The sequence below is a fragment of the Mirounga angustirostris genome, unplaced genomic scaffold (assembly GCF_029215605.1).
Source record: "Mirounga angustirostris isolate CCGP_5_RB_7025 unplaced genomic scaffold, mMirAng1.0.hap1 SCAF_15, whole genome shotgun sequence".
In the NCBI taxonomy this organism is placed as follows: domain Eukaryota; kingdom Metazoa; phylum Chordata; class Mammalia; order Carnivora; family Phocidae; genus Mirounga; species Mirounga angustirostris.
Window position 1 is genome coordinate 26,668,126 of NW_026991723.1, and position 19,140 is coordinate 26,687,265.

Below are 19,140 nucleotides of genomic sequence, written 5' to 3' on the forward strand. Positions count from 1 at the left end.
GAAAAAAGCATGGAAGTTATTAGAGAAACCCCTTCTGGAGAAATAAAAGAACTAAAATCTAACCAAGTCGAAATCAAAAAGGCTACTTATGAGGTGCAATCAAAAACAGGGGTGCTAACTGCTAGGATAAATGAGGCAGAAGAGAGAATCAGTGATATAGAAGACCAAATGATGGAAAATAAAGAAGCTGAGAAAAAGAGAGATAAACAACTACTGGATCATGAGGGCAGAATTCAAGAGATTAGCGATACCATAAGACAAAACAACATTAGAATAATTGGGATCCCAGAAGAAGAAGAAAGGGAGACAGGGGCAGAAGGTATACTGAAGCAAATTATAGCGGAGAACTTCCCTAATTTGGAGAAGGAAACAGGCATCAAAATCCAGGAAGCACAGAGAACCCCTCTCAAAATCAATAAAAATAGGTCAACACCCCAACATCTAATAGTAAAACTTACAAGTCTCAGAGACAAAGAGAATATCCTGAAAGCAGCTCGGGAAAAGAAATATGTAACCTACTATGGCAGAAATATTAGAATGGCAACAGACCTATCCACAGAGACCTGGCAGGCCAGAAAGGACTGGCAGGATATATTCAGAGCACTAAATGAGAAAAATATGCAGCCAAGAATACTCTATCCAGCTAGGCTGTCATTGAAAATAGAAGGAGAGATAAAAAGCTTCCAGGACAAACAAAAACTAAAGGAATTTACAAACACGAACCAGCCCTACAAGAAATATTGAAAGGGGTCCTCTAAGCAAAGAGAGAGCCTAAAAGCAACATAGACCAGAAAGGAACACAGACAATATACGGTAACAGTCACCTTACAGGCAATAAAATGGCACTAAATTCCTATCTTTCAGTAGTTACCCTGAATGTAAATGGGCTAAATGCCCCAATCAAAAGACACAGGCTATCAGATTGGATTAAAAAACAGCCCCATCGATATGCTGTCTGCAAGAGACTCATTTTAGAACCAAAGACACCCCCAGATTGAAAGTGAGGGGGTGGAAAACCATTTACCATGCTAATGGACACCAAAAGAAAGCTGGGGTGGCAATCCTTATATCAGACAAATTAGATTTTAAACCAAAGACTGTAATATGAGATGAGGAAGAACACTATATCCTACTTAAAGGGTCTATCCAACAAGAAGATCTAACAATTGTAAATATCTATGCCCCTAATATGGGAGCAGCCAATTATATAAGGCAATTAATAACAAAAGCAAAGAAACACATTGACAACAATACAGTAATAGTGGGGGACTTTAACACCCCCCTCACTGAGATGGACAGATCATCTAAGCAAAAGATCAACAAGGAAATAAAGACTTTAAATGACACGCTGGACCAAATGGACTTCACAGACATATTCAGAACATTGCATCCCAAAGCAACGGAATACACATTCTTCTCTAGTACCCATGGAACATTCTCCAGAATCAATCACATCATAGATCATAGATCAGGTCTCAACCGGTACCAAAAGATTGGGATCATTCCCTGCCTATTTTCAGACCACAATGCTTTGAAACTAGAACTCAATCACAAGAGGAAAGTCGGAAAGAACTCAAATACATGGAGGCTAAAGAGCATCCTACTAAAGAATGAATGGGTCAACCAGGAAATTAAAGAAGAATTAAAAAACTTCATGGAAACCAATGAAAATGAAAACACAACTGTTCAAAATCTTTGGGATGCAGCAAAGGCGGTCCTAAGAGGCAAGTATATAGCCATACAAGCCTCTCTCAAGAAACAAGAAAGGTCTCAAATACACAACCTAACCCTACACCTAAAGGAGCTGGAGAAAGAACAGCAAATAAAGCCTAAACCCAGCAGGAGAAGAGAAATAATAAAGATCAGAGCAGAAATCAATGAAATAGAAACCAAAAGAACAGTAGAACAGATCAACGAAACTAGGAGCTGGTTCTCTGAAAAAATTAACAAGACTGATAAACCCCTGGCCAGACTTATCAAAAAGAAAACAGAGGGGTGCCTGGGTGGCTCAGTCGTTGAGCGTCTGCCTTCGGCCCAGGTCATGATCCCAGGGTTCTGGTATCGATCCCCACATCGGGCTCCCTGCTCAGTGGGAATCCTGCTTCTCCCTCTCCCACTCCCCCTGCCTGGGTTCCCTCTCTCGCTGTGTCTCTCTGTCAAATAAATAAATAAAATCTTTAAAAAAAGAAAAGAGAAATGACCCAAATTAACAAAATCATGAATGAAAAAGGAGAGATCACAACCAACACCAAAGAAATACAAACAATTATAAGAACATATTATGAGCGGGCGCCTGGGTGGCTCAGTTGGTTGGGCGACTGCCTTCGGCTCAGGTCATGATCCCGGAGTCTTGGGATCGGGTCCCGCATCGGGCTCCCTGTTCGGCGGGGAGTCTGCTTCTCCCTCTGCCCCTCCCCCCCTCATGCTCTATCTCATTCTCTCTCTCAAATAAATAAATAAAATCTTTAAAAAAAAAGAAAAGAGCATATTATGAGCAACTGTATGCCAGCAAATTAGATAACCTGGAAGAAATGGATGCATTCCTAGAGATGTATCAACTACCAAAACTGAACCAGGAAGAAACAGAAAACCTGAACAGACCTATAACCACTAAGGAAATTGAAGCAGTCATCAAAAATTTCCCAAAAAACAAAAGCCCAGGGCCAGATAGCTTCCCAGGGGAATTCTACCAAACATTTAAAGAAGAATTAATAACTATTCTTCTGAAACTGTTCCAAAAAATAGAAATGGAAGGAAAACTTCCAAACTTGTTTTATGAAGCCACCATTACCTTGATTCCAAAACCAGACAAAGACCCCATCAAAAAGGAGAATTACAGACCAATATCCTTGATGAACATGGAGGCAAAAATTCTCACCAAAATGCTAGCCAATAGGATCCAACAGTACATTAAAAGGATTATTCACCATGACCAAGTGGGATTTATCCCTGGGCTGCAAGGTTGGTTCAACAGCCACAAATCAATCAATGTGATACAACACATTAACAAAAGAAAGAACAAGAATCATATGATCCTCTCAACAGATGCAGAAAAAGCCTATGACAAAGTACAGCATCCTTCTTGATCAAAACTCTTCAGAGTATAGGGATAGAGGGTACATACCTCAATATCATAAAAGCCATCTATGAAAAACCTACAGCGAGTATCATTCTCAATGGGGAAAAACTGAGAGCTTTCCCCCTAAGGTCAGGAATGAAGCAGGGATGTCCACTATCACCACTGCTATTCAACATAGTATTAGAAGTCCTAGCCACAGCAATCAGACAACAAAAAGAAATCAAAGGCATCCAAATCGGCAAAGAAGAAGTCAAATTCTCACTCTTTGCAGATGATATGATACTTTATGTGGAAAACCCAAAAGACTCCACCCCAAAACTGCTAGAACTCATACAGGAATTCAGTAAAGTGGCAGGATATAAAATCAATGCACAGAAGTCAGTGGCATTCCTATACACTTAACAAGACAGAAGAAAGAGAAATTAAGGAGTCGATCCCATTTACAATTGCACCCAAAACCATAAGATACCTAGGAATAAATCTAACCAAAAAGGCAAAGGATCTGTACTCAGAAAACTATAAAATACTCATGAAAGAAATTGAGGAAGACACAAAGAAATGGAAAAACGTTCCATGCTCATGGATTGGAAGAACAAATATTGTGAAGATGTCAATGCTACCTAGAGCAATCTACACATTCAATGCAATCCCCATCAAAATACCATCCACTTTTTTCAAAGAAATGGAACAAATAATCCTAAAATTTGTATGGAACCAGAAAAGACCCCGTACAGCCAGAGGAATGTTCAAAAAGAAAAGCAAACCTGGCGGCATCACAATTCCGGACTTCCAGCTCTATTACAAAGCTGTCATCATCAAGACAGTATGGTACTGACACAAAAACAGACACATAGATCAATGGAACAGAATAGAGAGCCCAGAAATGGACCCTCAACTCTATGGTCAACTCATCTTCGACAAAGCAGGAAAGAATGTCCAATGGAACAAAGACAGTCTGTTTAAAAAATGATGTTGGGATAATTGGACAGCCACATACAAAAGAATGAAACTGGACCATTTCCTTACACCACACACAAAAATAGACTCCAAATGGTTGAAAGACCTCAATGTGAGACAGGAGTCCATCAAAATCCTAAACAAGAACACAGGCAGCAACCTCTTCGACCTCAGCCGCAGCAACTTCTTCCTAAAAACATCGCCAAAGGCAAGGGAAGCAAGGGCAAAAATGAACTATTGGGACTTCATCAAGATAAAAAGCTTTTGCACAGCAAAAGAAACAGTCAACAAAACCAGAAGACAACTGACAGAATGGGAGAAGATATTTGCAAATGACATATCAGATAAAGGGCTAGTATCCAAAATCTATAAAGAACTTCTTAAACTCAACACCCAAAGAACAAATGATCCAATCAAGAAATGGGCAGAAGACATGAACAGACATTTTTCCAAAGAAGACATCCAAATGGCCAACAGACACATGAAAAAGTGCTCAACATCGCTTGGCATCAGGGAAATCCAAATCAGGACCTCAATGGGATACCACCTCACACCAGTCAGAATGGCTAAAATTAACAAGTCAGGAAATGACAGATGTTGGCGGGGATGCGGAGAAAGGGGAACCCTCCTACACTGTTGGTGGGAATGCAAGCTGGTGCAGCCACTCTGGAAAACAGTATGGAGGTTCCTCAAAAAGTTGAAAATAGAGCTACCATACGATCCAGCAATCACACTACTGGGTATTTACCCCAAAGATACAAATGGAGGGATCCAAAGGGGTACGTGCACCCCGATGTTCATAGCAGCAATGTCCACAATAGCCAAACTGTGGAAAGAGCCAAGATGTCCATCGACAGATGAATAGATAAAGATGTGGTATATATATACAATGGAATATTATGCAGCCATCAAAAGGAATAAGATCTTGCCATTTGCAATGACATGGATGGAACTGGAGGGTGTTATGCTAAGCGAAATAAGTCAATCAGAGAAAGACATGTATCATATGACCTGACTGATATGAGGAATTCTTAATCTCAGGAAACAAACTAAGGGTTGCTGGAGTCAGGGGTGGGGTGGGAGGGATGGGGTGGCTGGGTGATAGATACTGGGGAGGGTATGTGCTATGGTGAGCACTGTGAATTGTGCAAGACTGTTGAATCACAGATCTGTACCTCTGAAACAAATAATGCAATATATGTTAAGAAAAAAAAAAAGAAGAAGATAGCAGGAGGGGAAGAATGAAGGGGGGGAAATCAGAGGGGGAGATGAACCATGAGAGACGATGGACTCTGAAAAACAAACTGAGGGTTCTAGAGGGGAGAGGGGTGGGGGGATGGGTTAGCCTGGTGATGGGTATTGAGGAGGGCACATTCTGCATGGAGCACTGGGTGTTATTCACAAACAATGAATCATGGAACACTACATCAAAAACTAATGATGTAATGTATGGTGATTAACATAACAATAAAAAAAATTTTTTAAAAAGTAGAAAGAATGAGAAAATTAGAAAAGTCACTATTCTGCAACCCCTGAAGAAACAGTGGATCTAGACAATGTTATGGAACACTGCTAAATTATTAGGTGAGAAGTGAAGGGATCACCTCAACTCAGTGATCTTAAGTGGTGCAAGACAGAGTACCAGCACCACATATGAAATATTTTTGACCAGAAAAAAGGAACCCAAATCTAATCACGCTTCCAGCTCTATGGGTCTACAGGAAATTTGAGGGACATATCTACATGTTAAAGGAACCCAGGATACAGTCATCTTAATCCAGAATGTTGGGACAATCTACAAGACATCACCCAAGTCTTTAAACAAATAAATAAAACAGAAACCCAAAAGAGAGGAACTGTTACTGATTTTTAAAGATTACAAGACATAGCAATCAAATAAAATGTACAGATCTTATTTGGATCCTGACTGGAACAAGCCAACTGTAAAGAAGACATTTCTTAGACAATAAGAAAATATTAGATGATATTAAAGGATTATTAGTATTGTTGGACAAAGAAACGATATTCCAGAAACATTAAAAGAAAAAAGTTGTGTCTGATAGCGATCATACTAAAGAACTCACAGAACAAATGTAATGGCCAATATTTGCTTCAAAATAGTCCAGAAAAATAAAGGACAGGGAAGGGAAAACTGAGATCAAAATGGCACAATGTTGGTAACTGATGAAACTGGGTGGTGGGTATTATAGGTTCTCTTGTAGTTTTGTGTAGGTCTGTAATTATTCTAGTCTATTTTTTTTAAGATTTTATTTATTTGTCAGAAAGAGAGCACAAGCAGGGGGAGCAGCAGACAGAGCAGGCAGAGAAGCAGGCTCCGCGCTGAGCAGGGAGCCCACCATGGGACTCGATCCCAGGACCCTGGGATCATGACCTGAGCCGAAGGCAGCCACTTAACCAACTGATCCACCCAGACATCCCTATTCTAGTTTATTTTTGTGTAGGTTTGAAAATTTCCTAAATATGATGAGGAATAATGTGTGCACCTTGTTTGGATTCTGATTCAAACAAACCCATTATAAATGGGCACTTTGAGACAACGGGAGAAAATTGAACACGTATTGGACTTTAATTATGTTAAAGAATTAATAATTTGGTTGAGTATGATTTTAGTATTATGGTTATTTTTTAAGTTGCTATTTAATAGAGTGATATACTGAAGTATTCAGGGAAAAAATAAAATATATTTGGATTTTTTTTTTTTTTTTTACAGAAACTTATATATGAGAATGACATCTGGGATTTGCTTAAAAATACCTCGGCAAAAATAAAAGTATAGAGGGGAAATAAATGAAACAAAAGTGTCAGAATGTTAATAACTACTGAATCGAATAAGTGATTAATAAACCTAATTCAAAATAATTTCATCCTAATATAATATAAACTCTAGGTGTCTTTGAATAATTCCAAAGTAAAATATTTTTTTAAAGAATGACTTCTAATATGGCTTAAGAAACAAATACTAAATATAACCAAGTAACTGGAAATTGCTTTAATTTCCTGAGGCTGACAGACAAATGAATAGATATACATATCTTGTAATATATATATATATATATATGCATAATTTAAAATAAGAAAAAAGAAAAAGAATGACATTATTTTGACAAAAAAGAAATGTATAAATTTAAAATACATTCAGATAATTGTGCAAATGAAGGATGCATTCATTAAAAGATTGCAAACCTGGGTAGAGAATATAGCAGGCATTCAATAAATGTTTCTGAATGAATGCTACTCTATCAATGATCGTTTTCCTCTTATATTATCTAGGAATGTTGGACATCTAAATTTCCGTAACACTACAGTCAATGAATTTAAAGCTTTCTAATTTTGATATACCTCTGAAGATTAAACTTTATATTGAAGAAAATCTTTATCATAATAAAATCACTATTTGAGAACTAAGAAAGGACCCTAGATATAATACAATTCAACCTACTGTTGCACAGATAAGATGATGAGGCCCAGAGTAACAAAAAATACACCTCTATTTATACTCAAAGCATTTACTCACTTCATGAGACCCGAATTCTTCTTACTAAATGGTCCGATGATTTTAAACAGCAGCTCCACAACTCCATTTTTCCCTAAGGATACTGAATTCACAGCTAGGAGGCAGAGGAAAGGATGTAAAATGATTTTAAAACCTCAACAAGTAGAAATGTGTATTCTTGGTGATACAGAGCTGAAAACATACACAAATTCTTGAGAAGACCCAAGCCCCTCATAAAGCCTACCTAGCCAATCACTTGAAAGGAAGATTGTTGTTTTTTTTGTTTTTTCTGGCTTTATTTATGACCTCGCAGGGAGATTATGAAAGAAGTTATATAAAACAACAAACTGTTACTTAAAAAAAAAAAAAAAAAGAGTTTTAAGTTACTCTGTTTTTTCTTCAATAATTTAAATACCAGGTCATGGAGATTCAAAGACAAAAACAGTGTGGGCCCTCAGAGAATACAGTATAGAGCAGAGTGACAAAAACAATAAACAAATAATTACTAAATTACTTTCTAAATAGATTAAGAGTTGCAGGCTATTTAGGTTACACCAGAATGAAGCCCCAAGTCCATAATGAAACTGAAGGTATCTCTGGAGAAACTGAGCCTGAGTTCAGTTTTTACCAATGAAGAGGAGCTAGCTAGGGCAGGAGCTGCTGTAAGGAAATGTCTCTGGAGACAGAGATAACATGGCAAACAGAACAGAGTCGGTGAACACCATGGGTATAAAATTACACATTAAAACAGTATCAGACAGAAGCTTATCAATGGGAAGATGAGATGGGAAAAGAAAGTAAACAAATTATAGAGCCCTAGAAGTTGTTTGTTCTTTCAACTACAGGGAATTGCCCGAAAGGAACAACCAATCAGACATGCATTTTAATATAGGTCAGATGTCACAGCACTGTGGGGAAGACAGATTTGAGAGACATGGTAGCAGGCTGTGGTCCAGGTGGGAGGTGATGAGGACCTTGGCTAAAGCAGCTGTGGAAAAAGAAGTAACAACTGTAGAGTTTCACACAGAATATGCAAACAATTACCAAAATCAGGAAATTGTGTCTAACAATTTTCAACTCTGAACAAATTTATTTTAAAAATCATAGATAAACCATTTACCAGCCTTCTAGTGGTAAATTCAGTAAGATGCCACCAAAAATGTAAGCTAAAGTCTTGTATGATTTTAATTTCCTCTGTATCTATTTTTCCATTATCCCTTCTAATTTTATCTCTGTGTGGTCTTCCTTTTTCCTTAATTGGGGTATTCAATGGTTTATCTGTTTTATTTAGTTTTTAATTTTATTTGAGTATAGTTGACACACAATGTTAGAGTAGTTTCAGGTGTGCAACTCAGTACTTTGACAAGTTTATACATTATGCTATGTTCACTACAAACATACTTACCATCTGTCCCATTACATCACTATTACAGTATTATTTTATTTTTAATCCAATCATTCCATTTCTTAAATTAACTGGGGCTTTTTTTCTAATGTATTCTTTTTCCCTCTACATTCCTCTGCTTTTCTTGTGTTTATTCTTCCCTTCCTAACTTCTTTGGTTAGATATCCAATTTATTCATTTCCTTCTATTCTTTTTAATTACATAAGTGTTAATTATTTAAAGTGGTCAAAGCTATTTTCCTATAAGCTCACCTTCAGCCATACTGTCAAAGTATAAATACAGATAAATAATCATATACATACATAAAATTTTATACATACACACACATACGTATATATATATACCCACATCTCTACCACTTTGAATACCATTATTCTGCAATGATATATTCTGCAATATCATGTACTCCCCACAACTTCAATTTCAGATGTCTTATTAACCACTCCAATCCCATAGTGGAAATAGAAAGAACTTTCATAGCACCTAGGTTTGGGACCTAGTATTAGAGAGTATATATGTGTGTGGGGAAACAATTTCTCCGTGATCTCTCTTCTCTCCAGCTTCCTTGGAGGCTGTTGTACTATTTTTTTTTTCCTGTTCTGCTACTTCCCTATCGACTGCTGAAGATAATTAGCTCCAGGTGACTATGCTTCCATATGCCTTCCTTCTCAGCTTTCCTCTCATCTGTGAAAATCCAAATAGGCTCAGCAGTTTTTCCTGCCGATACCCTCCTATTCTTCCACATCTTTCCACAGGCCGTTACACATCCCCTTCACTACAAGCTTTTACAAACTGCAGGAAATGAGAATTCTCAAGATTTTGTCAACTCACCTTCTTACATCACTTTTGTGGTGGTGGGGTTAGGAGTTACAAAGAGTCATATTACATATTCTCTTTTCTTGTCTACAATTTTTAGAACTTTATGGAGTTCAGGTACTTTTACATTTTCATTTTGTATAACCTGACAACAATGAGTAAACTGAAAGGTGCTCTAAAATACTTACAGTTGGCAGAATATACTCGTAAAAGCTGAAGACAAGGCAAAACCAAGCGATGATTCTGCAAATTCTGTTTGACCAAATTCAGGGTTATATTCAGAGCTCCATTAATTCTAGCTTTCACTCCAAATTTTTTGTCTGTTTAAAAAAAATGAACAAACACAATTTATTCATGTATAACTTTTGAATGAAATGAAAATGTCATAAACTATATACACACATACACACTTTTTAGAATAAGCATTTTAACCAAATACTTCAAAGTTTAAAAGGTCATATGTATGCCACAAAGCAATGGCAGAACCCTTAAATAATCACTATTCTAAGAGTTTAGAGAATCATTTTAATCTATGTAGATAGACAACTATAAACTGAACTTGGGTTCTAGTCCCAGGATGCCTTTCTCTGTTAACTTAATCTAAATCAGCTTTCTCCCTGTTTCAAATCCCATGTTTTCTCAATCTGTATTTTTTAACATTTTGCATGTCTTACTATTGTAATAATCAGTCCTATAATTTTTTATATCTCTTTTGGTCTTGACTAGATCATAAGCTTTTTAAGCATGGAGACTGTGCAATACAAATATGACTATTAATGAAAAGCAAACACATTTTACCTCCATGTTCCTCAAAGCATTCCCATCCATATTCCCTCCATCCAGCTTCAACAATATATATCCTTTACACACATACACATGCAAGCACACACACAGCGACACACTTGTGATTCTGATATTTTTCTTCCTTTTTCCAATCTATGCAACAGAATTCCTCATGAATTTAGGATCCTCAATTTTGCAGGCCACTAGTTGACTGTAAAAAGCAGTCCATGAGGGGCGCCTGGGTGGCTCAGTCGTTAAGTGTCTGCCTTCAGCTCAGGTCATGATCCCAGGGTCCTGGGATCGAGCCCCGCATTGGGCTCCCTACTCCGCGGGAAGCCTGCTTCTCCCTCTCCCACTCCCCCTGCTTGTGTTCCCTCTCTCGCTGTGTCTCTCTCTGTCAAATAAATAAATAAAATCTTAAAAAAAAAAAAAAAAAAAGCAGTCCATGACTAAGACCAAGAAAAAGCAGTACCACTTTAGATTTTCAAAATTTACCAAACTTCAAGGCAAACAGAATCAATGTCACAAATAGTTCTATGATAAAAACACAAGTGGAACCCTTACCTTTAGGTCCAATCTTTGCAAGAATAGAATGAATCTGCACCATCAACTCCTCATTCGGGGGAGATTCTTTGCTGGCATTCATAAGTAACTGCAACAATATTTGTGAACCACCTTTGGTGACCAAGAAACTCGCTCTTCGACCTCCACCTAAAAAAAAAAAAAATTGTTTCTAATTGTTTAAACAGCAAATCCTCCCATAACATATTAGACATCACAACTTGTTAGCATTCAAGAAATATTTCAAATGATGACTTCTGAAATCAAACACCTCAAAATCAATTTTTTTAAATTTCATTTAGTATTTTAGTTAGAAAATAACAAAGAGGGTAAATACAAGTGATGCCAAAATTCCACATTCAAGGCTCTGAAAATGGGTTTTGGGGTGGTTTGAGGGATACCGGAAGACCCCTCAAATCAAAAACAAAGCAACAATAAGAGTATGACAATTTCAGTTTCCAAATTCTGATACTCAGAATAGCTTCTATAAAAGTATCAGAAAATTCCAAATAAAGTACACATGATACATTGCTGATCACTGTTTACAAACAGAAATTAGACCAAAGGAAACAAAAACTTACCAGCTGACACCAGCTCAACAAGAATGCTTAAGATATTAAGTGTAGTTTGAAGATCTTTCGTGTTCTGAAATAAATAGTTTATTTGCTGTATTAAACCATTGTAAATCTGTGATTCCCAAACCTTTTCTGTTCCTGCTGTGAACTACCTGTATTTTTACAAATGGCCCTTCCAATTTCCCTACGAACAAATGTATTTGGGCTGCCACTATTCTCACTTACCACTTCAGTAGTCTCTTCTTGCCCTTGAAAATGTTTTGCAAGTCATCTGAGCTATTGTTTTCTTAGTATCAACACTATTACAAGAGGAATTAATTTGTCATTTGAATTCACCATCTTCTACTAAATAGATAACCCAAATAAATGAATCAAAACGTAAAAAGCACTACAATGTATCTATGGTGACCACCCAGTCACCTAGCTCCCCTCTCAGAAGGCAACTGCATTATCAGTTGCTTGTGTATCCAGCCAAAGACAATGTGCACACATGAAAGAAATCCATGTAAATATATGTGTATATACAGATTTATTTCTCCAAATGGTAGTGCCCTATGGATACTATTTTATATTGATATTTTTATGTATCAATAAATAATTTCTTCACCCTTTTTTAAAGGCTACCATATGGATTCTATCCATCATATGGCTATGCTATTGTTTATGAAACCAGTCACCTACCAATGGAATATTTAATTGTTTTAATCTTTTGCTACTAAAAAACTGCAACAAGAAATTAACATGTTTATACAGAATCAAGTATGTCTCCATATGGGATAAATTCCTAGAATTTCTGGGTCAAAGAATATGGGCATTTACTAAATTGTTCATGGAGTAATTTACACTCCCACCAACAATGTAGAAGAGTAACTATTTCCCAAAGTCTGGATAACCAATCTAATAAGAGAAAATGTTTAAACACTGTACTTTGGTTACATCTCTCTTATTAAAAGCAATGCCTGGATAAAGAAAACCACAGAGAAGCAGAATTATGGCCTATTTAAGGAACTGCCTCACCCCCAAAGTAAAGGAATTTTAAATGTTTATACAGAGGAACTTGAGAATTGTTGTGTATCAGTAAACTGACCCTTACTTATTCTTCCCCCTTCCGAAAGGGAGTGTTGTCTCTGCTTCACCATTTTAGCTTATAGATTAATGGAGCCCAAAAGCCATATCCAGACCAGTTAGAGGATTATGCATTAAGCAGAAAACCTTGTCTCAGCATTGGAGGTATTCCATTTATTGGACCACCGACTCACTAGAGAGGAATTTGGAAGAATGAGAGGGACAAACGTGTTAAAGAGAAGAGTGGACTGTGGCAGAATATTGCTTGTGTTTGGCAAACAGGTCTCATCTTCTTCCTGGGTACATAGCCAAACCACATTTTCCAGCCCTTTTGTACTTAGGTTTGGGCCATGTGACTGAGCTCAGGCCATTGGAACCTGAATGGAAGCTGCACTGTTATCTCTAGGCCTTACCCAGACAAGTCTCCCATACATAATTCACTGCCTCCCACCCCTGCTGACCTCAATAAATTGTGATAAAGCAAACAAACAAAACGAATGGTGTTCAATCTCAAGTGCCATTTGCGTTTCCTTCCCTGGGAACTGTCCATAATGTCTACACATTTAAATCAATGTCTATTGATTTAATTTTTCCTTACTGATTTATAAAAGTTCTTTATATGTTAAAGAAATTATACAAGTTGAAACATTTTTTCCTCAGTTTGCCAAGTGTCTATGGTGTTTTTTTCCCACGTACTTTAGTTAATATAATTGAATTTATCAATCTTTTCTTTTATAGCTTCTGGGTCTTTGTTCATATTAGAACACCCTTCCCTGTTTTAAGATTATTTAAAAATTTCTCCTATTACTTCCTCTAGTATTATGATTTTATCTTCCATGCTTAAATCTTTGCTATAGATACAGAATTTACTTCAGTGTAGGAAGTAAGGATCCACTATTCTTTTCTAAGTGGCTACCAATCTGTCCCAGCTCCACTTAGTAATAATCACTCCACTTTTCACTGATCTGAAGTGCTACCTTTCTTAAGTGGTTTTAAATTGCCATATGATTTTAATTTATTTTTGGACTTTCCATTCTGCTACATTGATGCTATATTGATGTCTATTACTAAGGCACAATTTCTAAACTATTTAAATTACTAAAGTTTTTATATAATGTTCTCTGGTATTTGGTGCAGCTAGTCCTTTCTTTTTTCTTTTTCAGAAACGTCCTTTCTACTTTTATTTTCTCATTGAACTTTAGAAACAAAACTGTTGGTATTTTTACTGAGATTACTTTAAACTGACAGATCAATTTAGGGAAAAATGACATCTTGTATCATTTTTAATAGGAAGTAATTCCTATCAAAAATATGAATTAACCCCCGTTCTTTTTTTTTCCAGTTTTATTGAGATATAATTTGACTTATAATACTATGTAAGTTTAAGGTATACAACAAACTCACTTCCTGTTCTTAACACAGCACTGAATAAAATTTAAAATCCTGATTCTGAATATATCCTGCTGATCCACCCAAAAATTTCACACTGGGATAAAAATTTAATTGTTACCAACATAATATAGCTATTCAACCAATATATGTAGTAAACTGAATCACAAATATATATCATCTAAAACAATACAAAAATGAGAATTTCCAATATCAATCGTTTATTTTAGACTAAAGATTTATTTCCAGCTAATGCTTTATTTTGTATTACCAATTGGAATGGCACATTAAAATTTAAAATATGGTTATCATTACAATCATAGGGAAATATACTTAGAGGTTTACGTAATATATATCAGAATGTTTCTGTCACCGTCCCAAGTGATAATTAAAAACATAACACTAACTTCCATTCATTAGCTTTACCTCTAGCATAAAAATTTTATACTTCATATACACATTTTTTTCTTCTACTAGTTGGTATTAGTTACAAAATTAAAGCCTGTCAGTGATTTACCTCTAGGGTTGACAGCAGAACTTCCATTCCTGTAGAACCTTTGGCTGTCATTTCTCTCCTTGTTTTTTCTGAAAGGTATAAAAAAGTTTTCTTCTAAAACAAGAAAAAATTACATATAGCTTTATTCTATAGCTAATGTAGAATCAACATGACTCCATTGGTCTAGTAAACATTCTAAATTGGTTCTTAGATATTCCTCCCTCTGATGTTGCTAATTCTACTGGGTGGGAACTTCCAGATCTCAGTTTACAAGCCCTTCCTTGCATTTAATCACATCTCCTATCATGAACTAGATGGATCCCTGTCAATCCATCTATAATCTTAAAATCAACAACAGAGTATAAGTACCAGAACTGGTGGTGAGGTAGGAGGTGATAATGGCAGGCCTCTTTATTATCTTTACAACTAGAACTAGAAAATATTTCATCAAAATTGGTGAAAACAAAAACCTAGTACTATTTTCAAATGTTTTTACTGAATTAATACTATTTTAAAATTCTGAATTACACAAAAATATACAAAACTAAGGAACAAACAAAACTTGCTTCTTCTGCAAGAATCTGTAGACCAGATCACCCAAATAATCCCTTTTATCTGAGATGGGGGTGGGGAGAAACTATAAATTTTTCTACTATTTAAAGGTTTCTAGAGCTTCTCCACTATTCTTTTCCTTTGATTAACAAGAAAAGTAGATCATAGGCCAACACTTAGGTAGATCACATACAAATTATATGTACTTGACCTATATTACCTCATCTATGATTTACTTTAACCCTCCAGGAGGATAATTACTCTTTTCACAGACCAGAAATTTGAGTTCAGAAAAGAGAAGAAACATGCACAAAGTCATTGAGCAGGTAAGTGAAAGAGACCAGGTGACCCAGGTGTTTCTGAACCCAAAGCTTACAGTCTTTCATTGATTTCATGTATTTCTAAAAGAGCCAAAGAAATCATTCTTTTAGGCAGGACTGTTGTACAAGAGACTTGTTAACCTTCTCCAACTGTTTCACACCTGAATATTAGTGCCAGAAGTTCTTCTAATATAGGATGACAATGCCATTTCTTTCACACTTTGAGATTTTAAAAACAGAACACAAATAATCTATTCTCAACACAGCACACATTACACAATAACGTTCAAGAGATTGATACTACCAAATTTTTTCTACACAGAGATAATCAAGCAGTCTAAGAGCAGAATGAATGAAGCAGAATGAAGCCCTGATAAGGGGGAGGGGGAAAAAGTCAGGCTAGGCCTTTAGAACATCACATTTCTGCCCAAAGCAAAATCCTGTTCAACTTCCATTACGGATGAACAAAAATCCATATGTGGTATAGTTTTGACACATACAAATTACACATTTACAATTTCACAAGAACATGAAGTATATAAGAATAGAAGTCACAAAATCTCAAAAAAAACTCATTAGTCTGATATCCATCTGAAAATCAGGTTATTCTAAATTAGAAGTTATTAAAGGGACAATGTGCTCAGAGAAGTTACAGTATAGTATTATTTGTGGCAACTATCAGTAACTACCTACAAAATAAAAACAGAGATTAGAAATCATATTTTTCTTTAAAACAACAATCCCATGCTATCATGCATCATCTTGGGTCCAGATAATGAACTTTGCAAAACTGACAAACACCTTACAATCTTTCTAAACATAACATTGCATAAATGATCTGAGTATCTAAAACAGTTCATCTCTACACCCTGTTGCCATAATTACTAATGCTTAAAAGAATGACAAATTTCTTTACCTATAAAAAAAGGGGAAACTCATTAATATTTGTAAAACCCAATTCCTTTTTTAAAAGTGATTCCTCTCCTGACCTTTCATCATTTCCCTGACCCAGCTGCCTCCATCAGTAAGTATGAAACTGTAAAATAAATACTGTTTAAATACCCACAATGCACTCTTAACATTTTAAATAAGACAACTGATTTAATGTTAAAGCCAAATGATTTTTCAATATTAATCACACAGAATAGTCAGAAGACTGAGATCTCCTCCACTAACAAACCATTATTTTTTCACCTTCATGGAACAAACCCAAAACTCCCCTTATAACATCCACGATCATGTAGTTTACTCCTCACACTAAATGAAAATTAGCCACTAGTTTTCTACTCTACTCAAGACTCTGTCATCATCTAAGGAGACTTCAATATCAATGTGGATGATTCATTCAAATACCTAGCTGCATAGCTTCCTGACATGTAACAACAAAACCCTTCCCCCTGTGCTCCAATTTATCAACCCTCTCAATTCTCAGACCTCAAATTGCCCTACCTCTGAAATCTTAACCTCCAACCTCCCACTCTCAGACCACAGCCTCCTAACACTCCTATTCCTCTTTGCTTTCTAAAAATTAGGGAAGCCTCACTGTCCCTTTCACGGAAAGTTCTAACTCATCAGTGGTAGTGCTGTTTTCCCGCAAAATCAGTTCTAGACATACCCCGCTTGGATTCATTCCAAGGCTCACCTCTTAAACGTCCTCCTGTGAACCCTTATAATTAAGTAAAGGCTAAAATGCGCATTCTCTATTCCTACATCACAGTAAAAATAAGGCCACAAGAATTTCTTCTCCTAGTTTAAGATTTTTACCACCAAAAAATTCACCATTTCCATCCTCATTTGGAAACACAAAACTACTGTTTTCACTTATCTCAACTCTCAGCCATCAACATCTGCCCTGCCATAGCCCACACCTATTCCAAAATGTGTGCCAGTTCTCAACCTTTGCTCTCAATCTCTGGACCTCTGTTCCCAACTCTCGGCATCTATGTTTCCCTCAGTGAATTGAGACAAAGTGATCAGTCAACCACAGATGAAATCCTATAAAACAATGACCAAGTTCCATACACTCATGTATCCAATCCTTGACGATTCTGCATTCCTTTTTCCAGTCTTAGGGAGGGAAAGAGGATGTGTCGTTTCTACTATGTTCTAAATCCCATCCTTTCTACCTATTTATAAACCTATAGCTTCAACCTCTACCTACATACTGTTTTCTGTTTTCCCACATACATAACAAACCTTATTTTAACTTGCCTCCTCCTCTATTTCCTTCTGGTTTCTCAGTGAAACTCCCCCCATGACAGAAAGTCTACACGCCCTGTCATTATTTCATTTGCCACTCACTTTACAGCATAATGCAATCTTCCTTCTAATTCCGCCACTTGAAAGTGCTCTTGTTGTGGCCAACAATTTATTAATTGTCAAATCAAAAAGATCTTTATTTTAACTAACCTCTCTCTGTTACTTAACATTGCTGACAATGCTTCCTCTGTTGGCTTTTCTAAAACAGTCCTTCCTAGTTCTTATACCACCATGTGCTTTCTTCAACACCTTCAATAATCTAAATGTTCTAACAGGCAAGAATTTTAAAGCAGCTACTATAATTACGTTCAATTACATTAAGGAAAATAAGCTCACTATGAACAAAAAGAAATCACAAAACAGAAAAATAAAAAGTATAAAAAAGAACCAAATGCACATTTTAGAAAAGAAAAATACAATATATAAAATAAATATTGGATAGACATAATGGCAGAATGCAGAGAAAAAAGGCAGTGAGCCTGAACACAGAAAAAGAGAAATTATCCAATCTGAGTAACAAAGTATTAAGATTGAAAAATAGGAGCCTCACAGTGCATGGGTGGCTCAGTCAGTTAAGCGTCTGCCTTCAGCCCAGGTCATGATCCCAGGGTCCTGGGATGGAGCCCTGCATAGGTCTCCCTGCTCAGCAGGGAGTCTGCTTCTCCTTCTCCCTCTGCCTCTCCCCCTGCTTGTGCTCGCTCTCTCTCTCTCTCTCTCTCTCTCTCACTCTTTCTTAAGTAAAATCTTAAAAAAAAAAAGAAAAAGAAAAAAAGAAAAATAGGAGCCTCAAGGACCTCTGAAACAATCTCCGAAAGTCTAACATATGTATAATTATATACCAAGAGAGAATGAAGAAGAAAAGAATTTTGATAAAAAAATTTCCTAAAATTGATAAAAGACACAAATTTACAGATTCAAGAAGCTCACAAATTCCAAGCAGGATAAATACAAAAAAAACTACATGCAAACCTCTGAAAACCAAAACTAATGGAAAATCATGAACTCAACAAGAGAAAAATGACACATAACTTTCAAAAACAAAGATTCAAAAATAGCAGACATCTCCTTTGAAATTATGGAGGCCACAAAATAGTGGAAGGACTGTTTTACATGCACTTTATAGTGCTGAAGGACAAAACCATCAACCCAGAATTCTACACCCATTAAAAACATCCCTCAAGAATTAGGTGAAATAAATCCATAGTCAGATAAAAAAAAAATTTCTGCCACAGCCGACCTGTCCACTAGAAATGCCAAAGGAAATTCTGTAGGCTAAAGAGAAATTATGCCAGATCTACCTCATATCTTTGGCAAAGAAAAAAGAGCTTCAGGAATAGTAAATATGTGAGTAAATATAAAAACTACTTTT

The 19,140-nt window shown here is 36.2% G+C and overlaps 1 protein-coding gene across 8 annotated transcripts in view; it reads right to left on the reverse strand.

The window, feature by feature from the left end:
* AGTPBP1 (ATP/GTP binding carboxypeptidase 1) overlaps positions 1-19,140 on the reverse strand; it is a 220,094-nt gene that overhangs the window by 152,186 nt on the left and 48,768 nt on the right. For all 8 annotated transcript variants that reach the window (XR_010407822.1, XR_010407823.1, XR_010407824.1 and 5 more), the window contains exons 4-8: positions 14,662-14,729; positions 11,697-11,760; positions 11,119-11,265; positions 9,960-10,091; positions 7,572-7,665 (exon numbers count right to left, since the gene is read on the reverse strand). Coding sequence is in view for 5 of the 8 variants with exons in the window: in XM_045882326.3 (XP_045738282.2) it covers positions 7,572-7,665; positions 9,960-10,091; positions 11,119-11,265; positions 11,697-11,760; positions 14,662-14,729 (505 nt within the window). In the remaining 3 variants the exon portion in view is untranslated. The remainder of the gene's footprint in view (positions 1-7,571; positions 7,666-9,959; positions 10,092-11,118; positions 11,266-11,696; positions 11,761-14,661; positions 14,730-19,140) is intronic.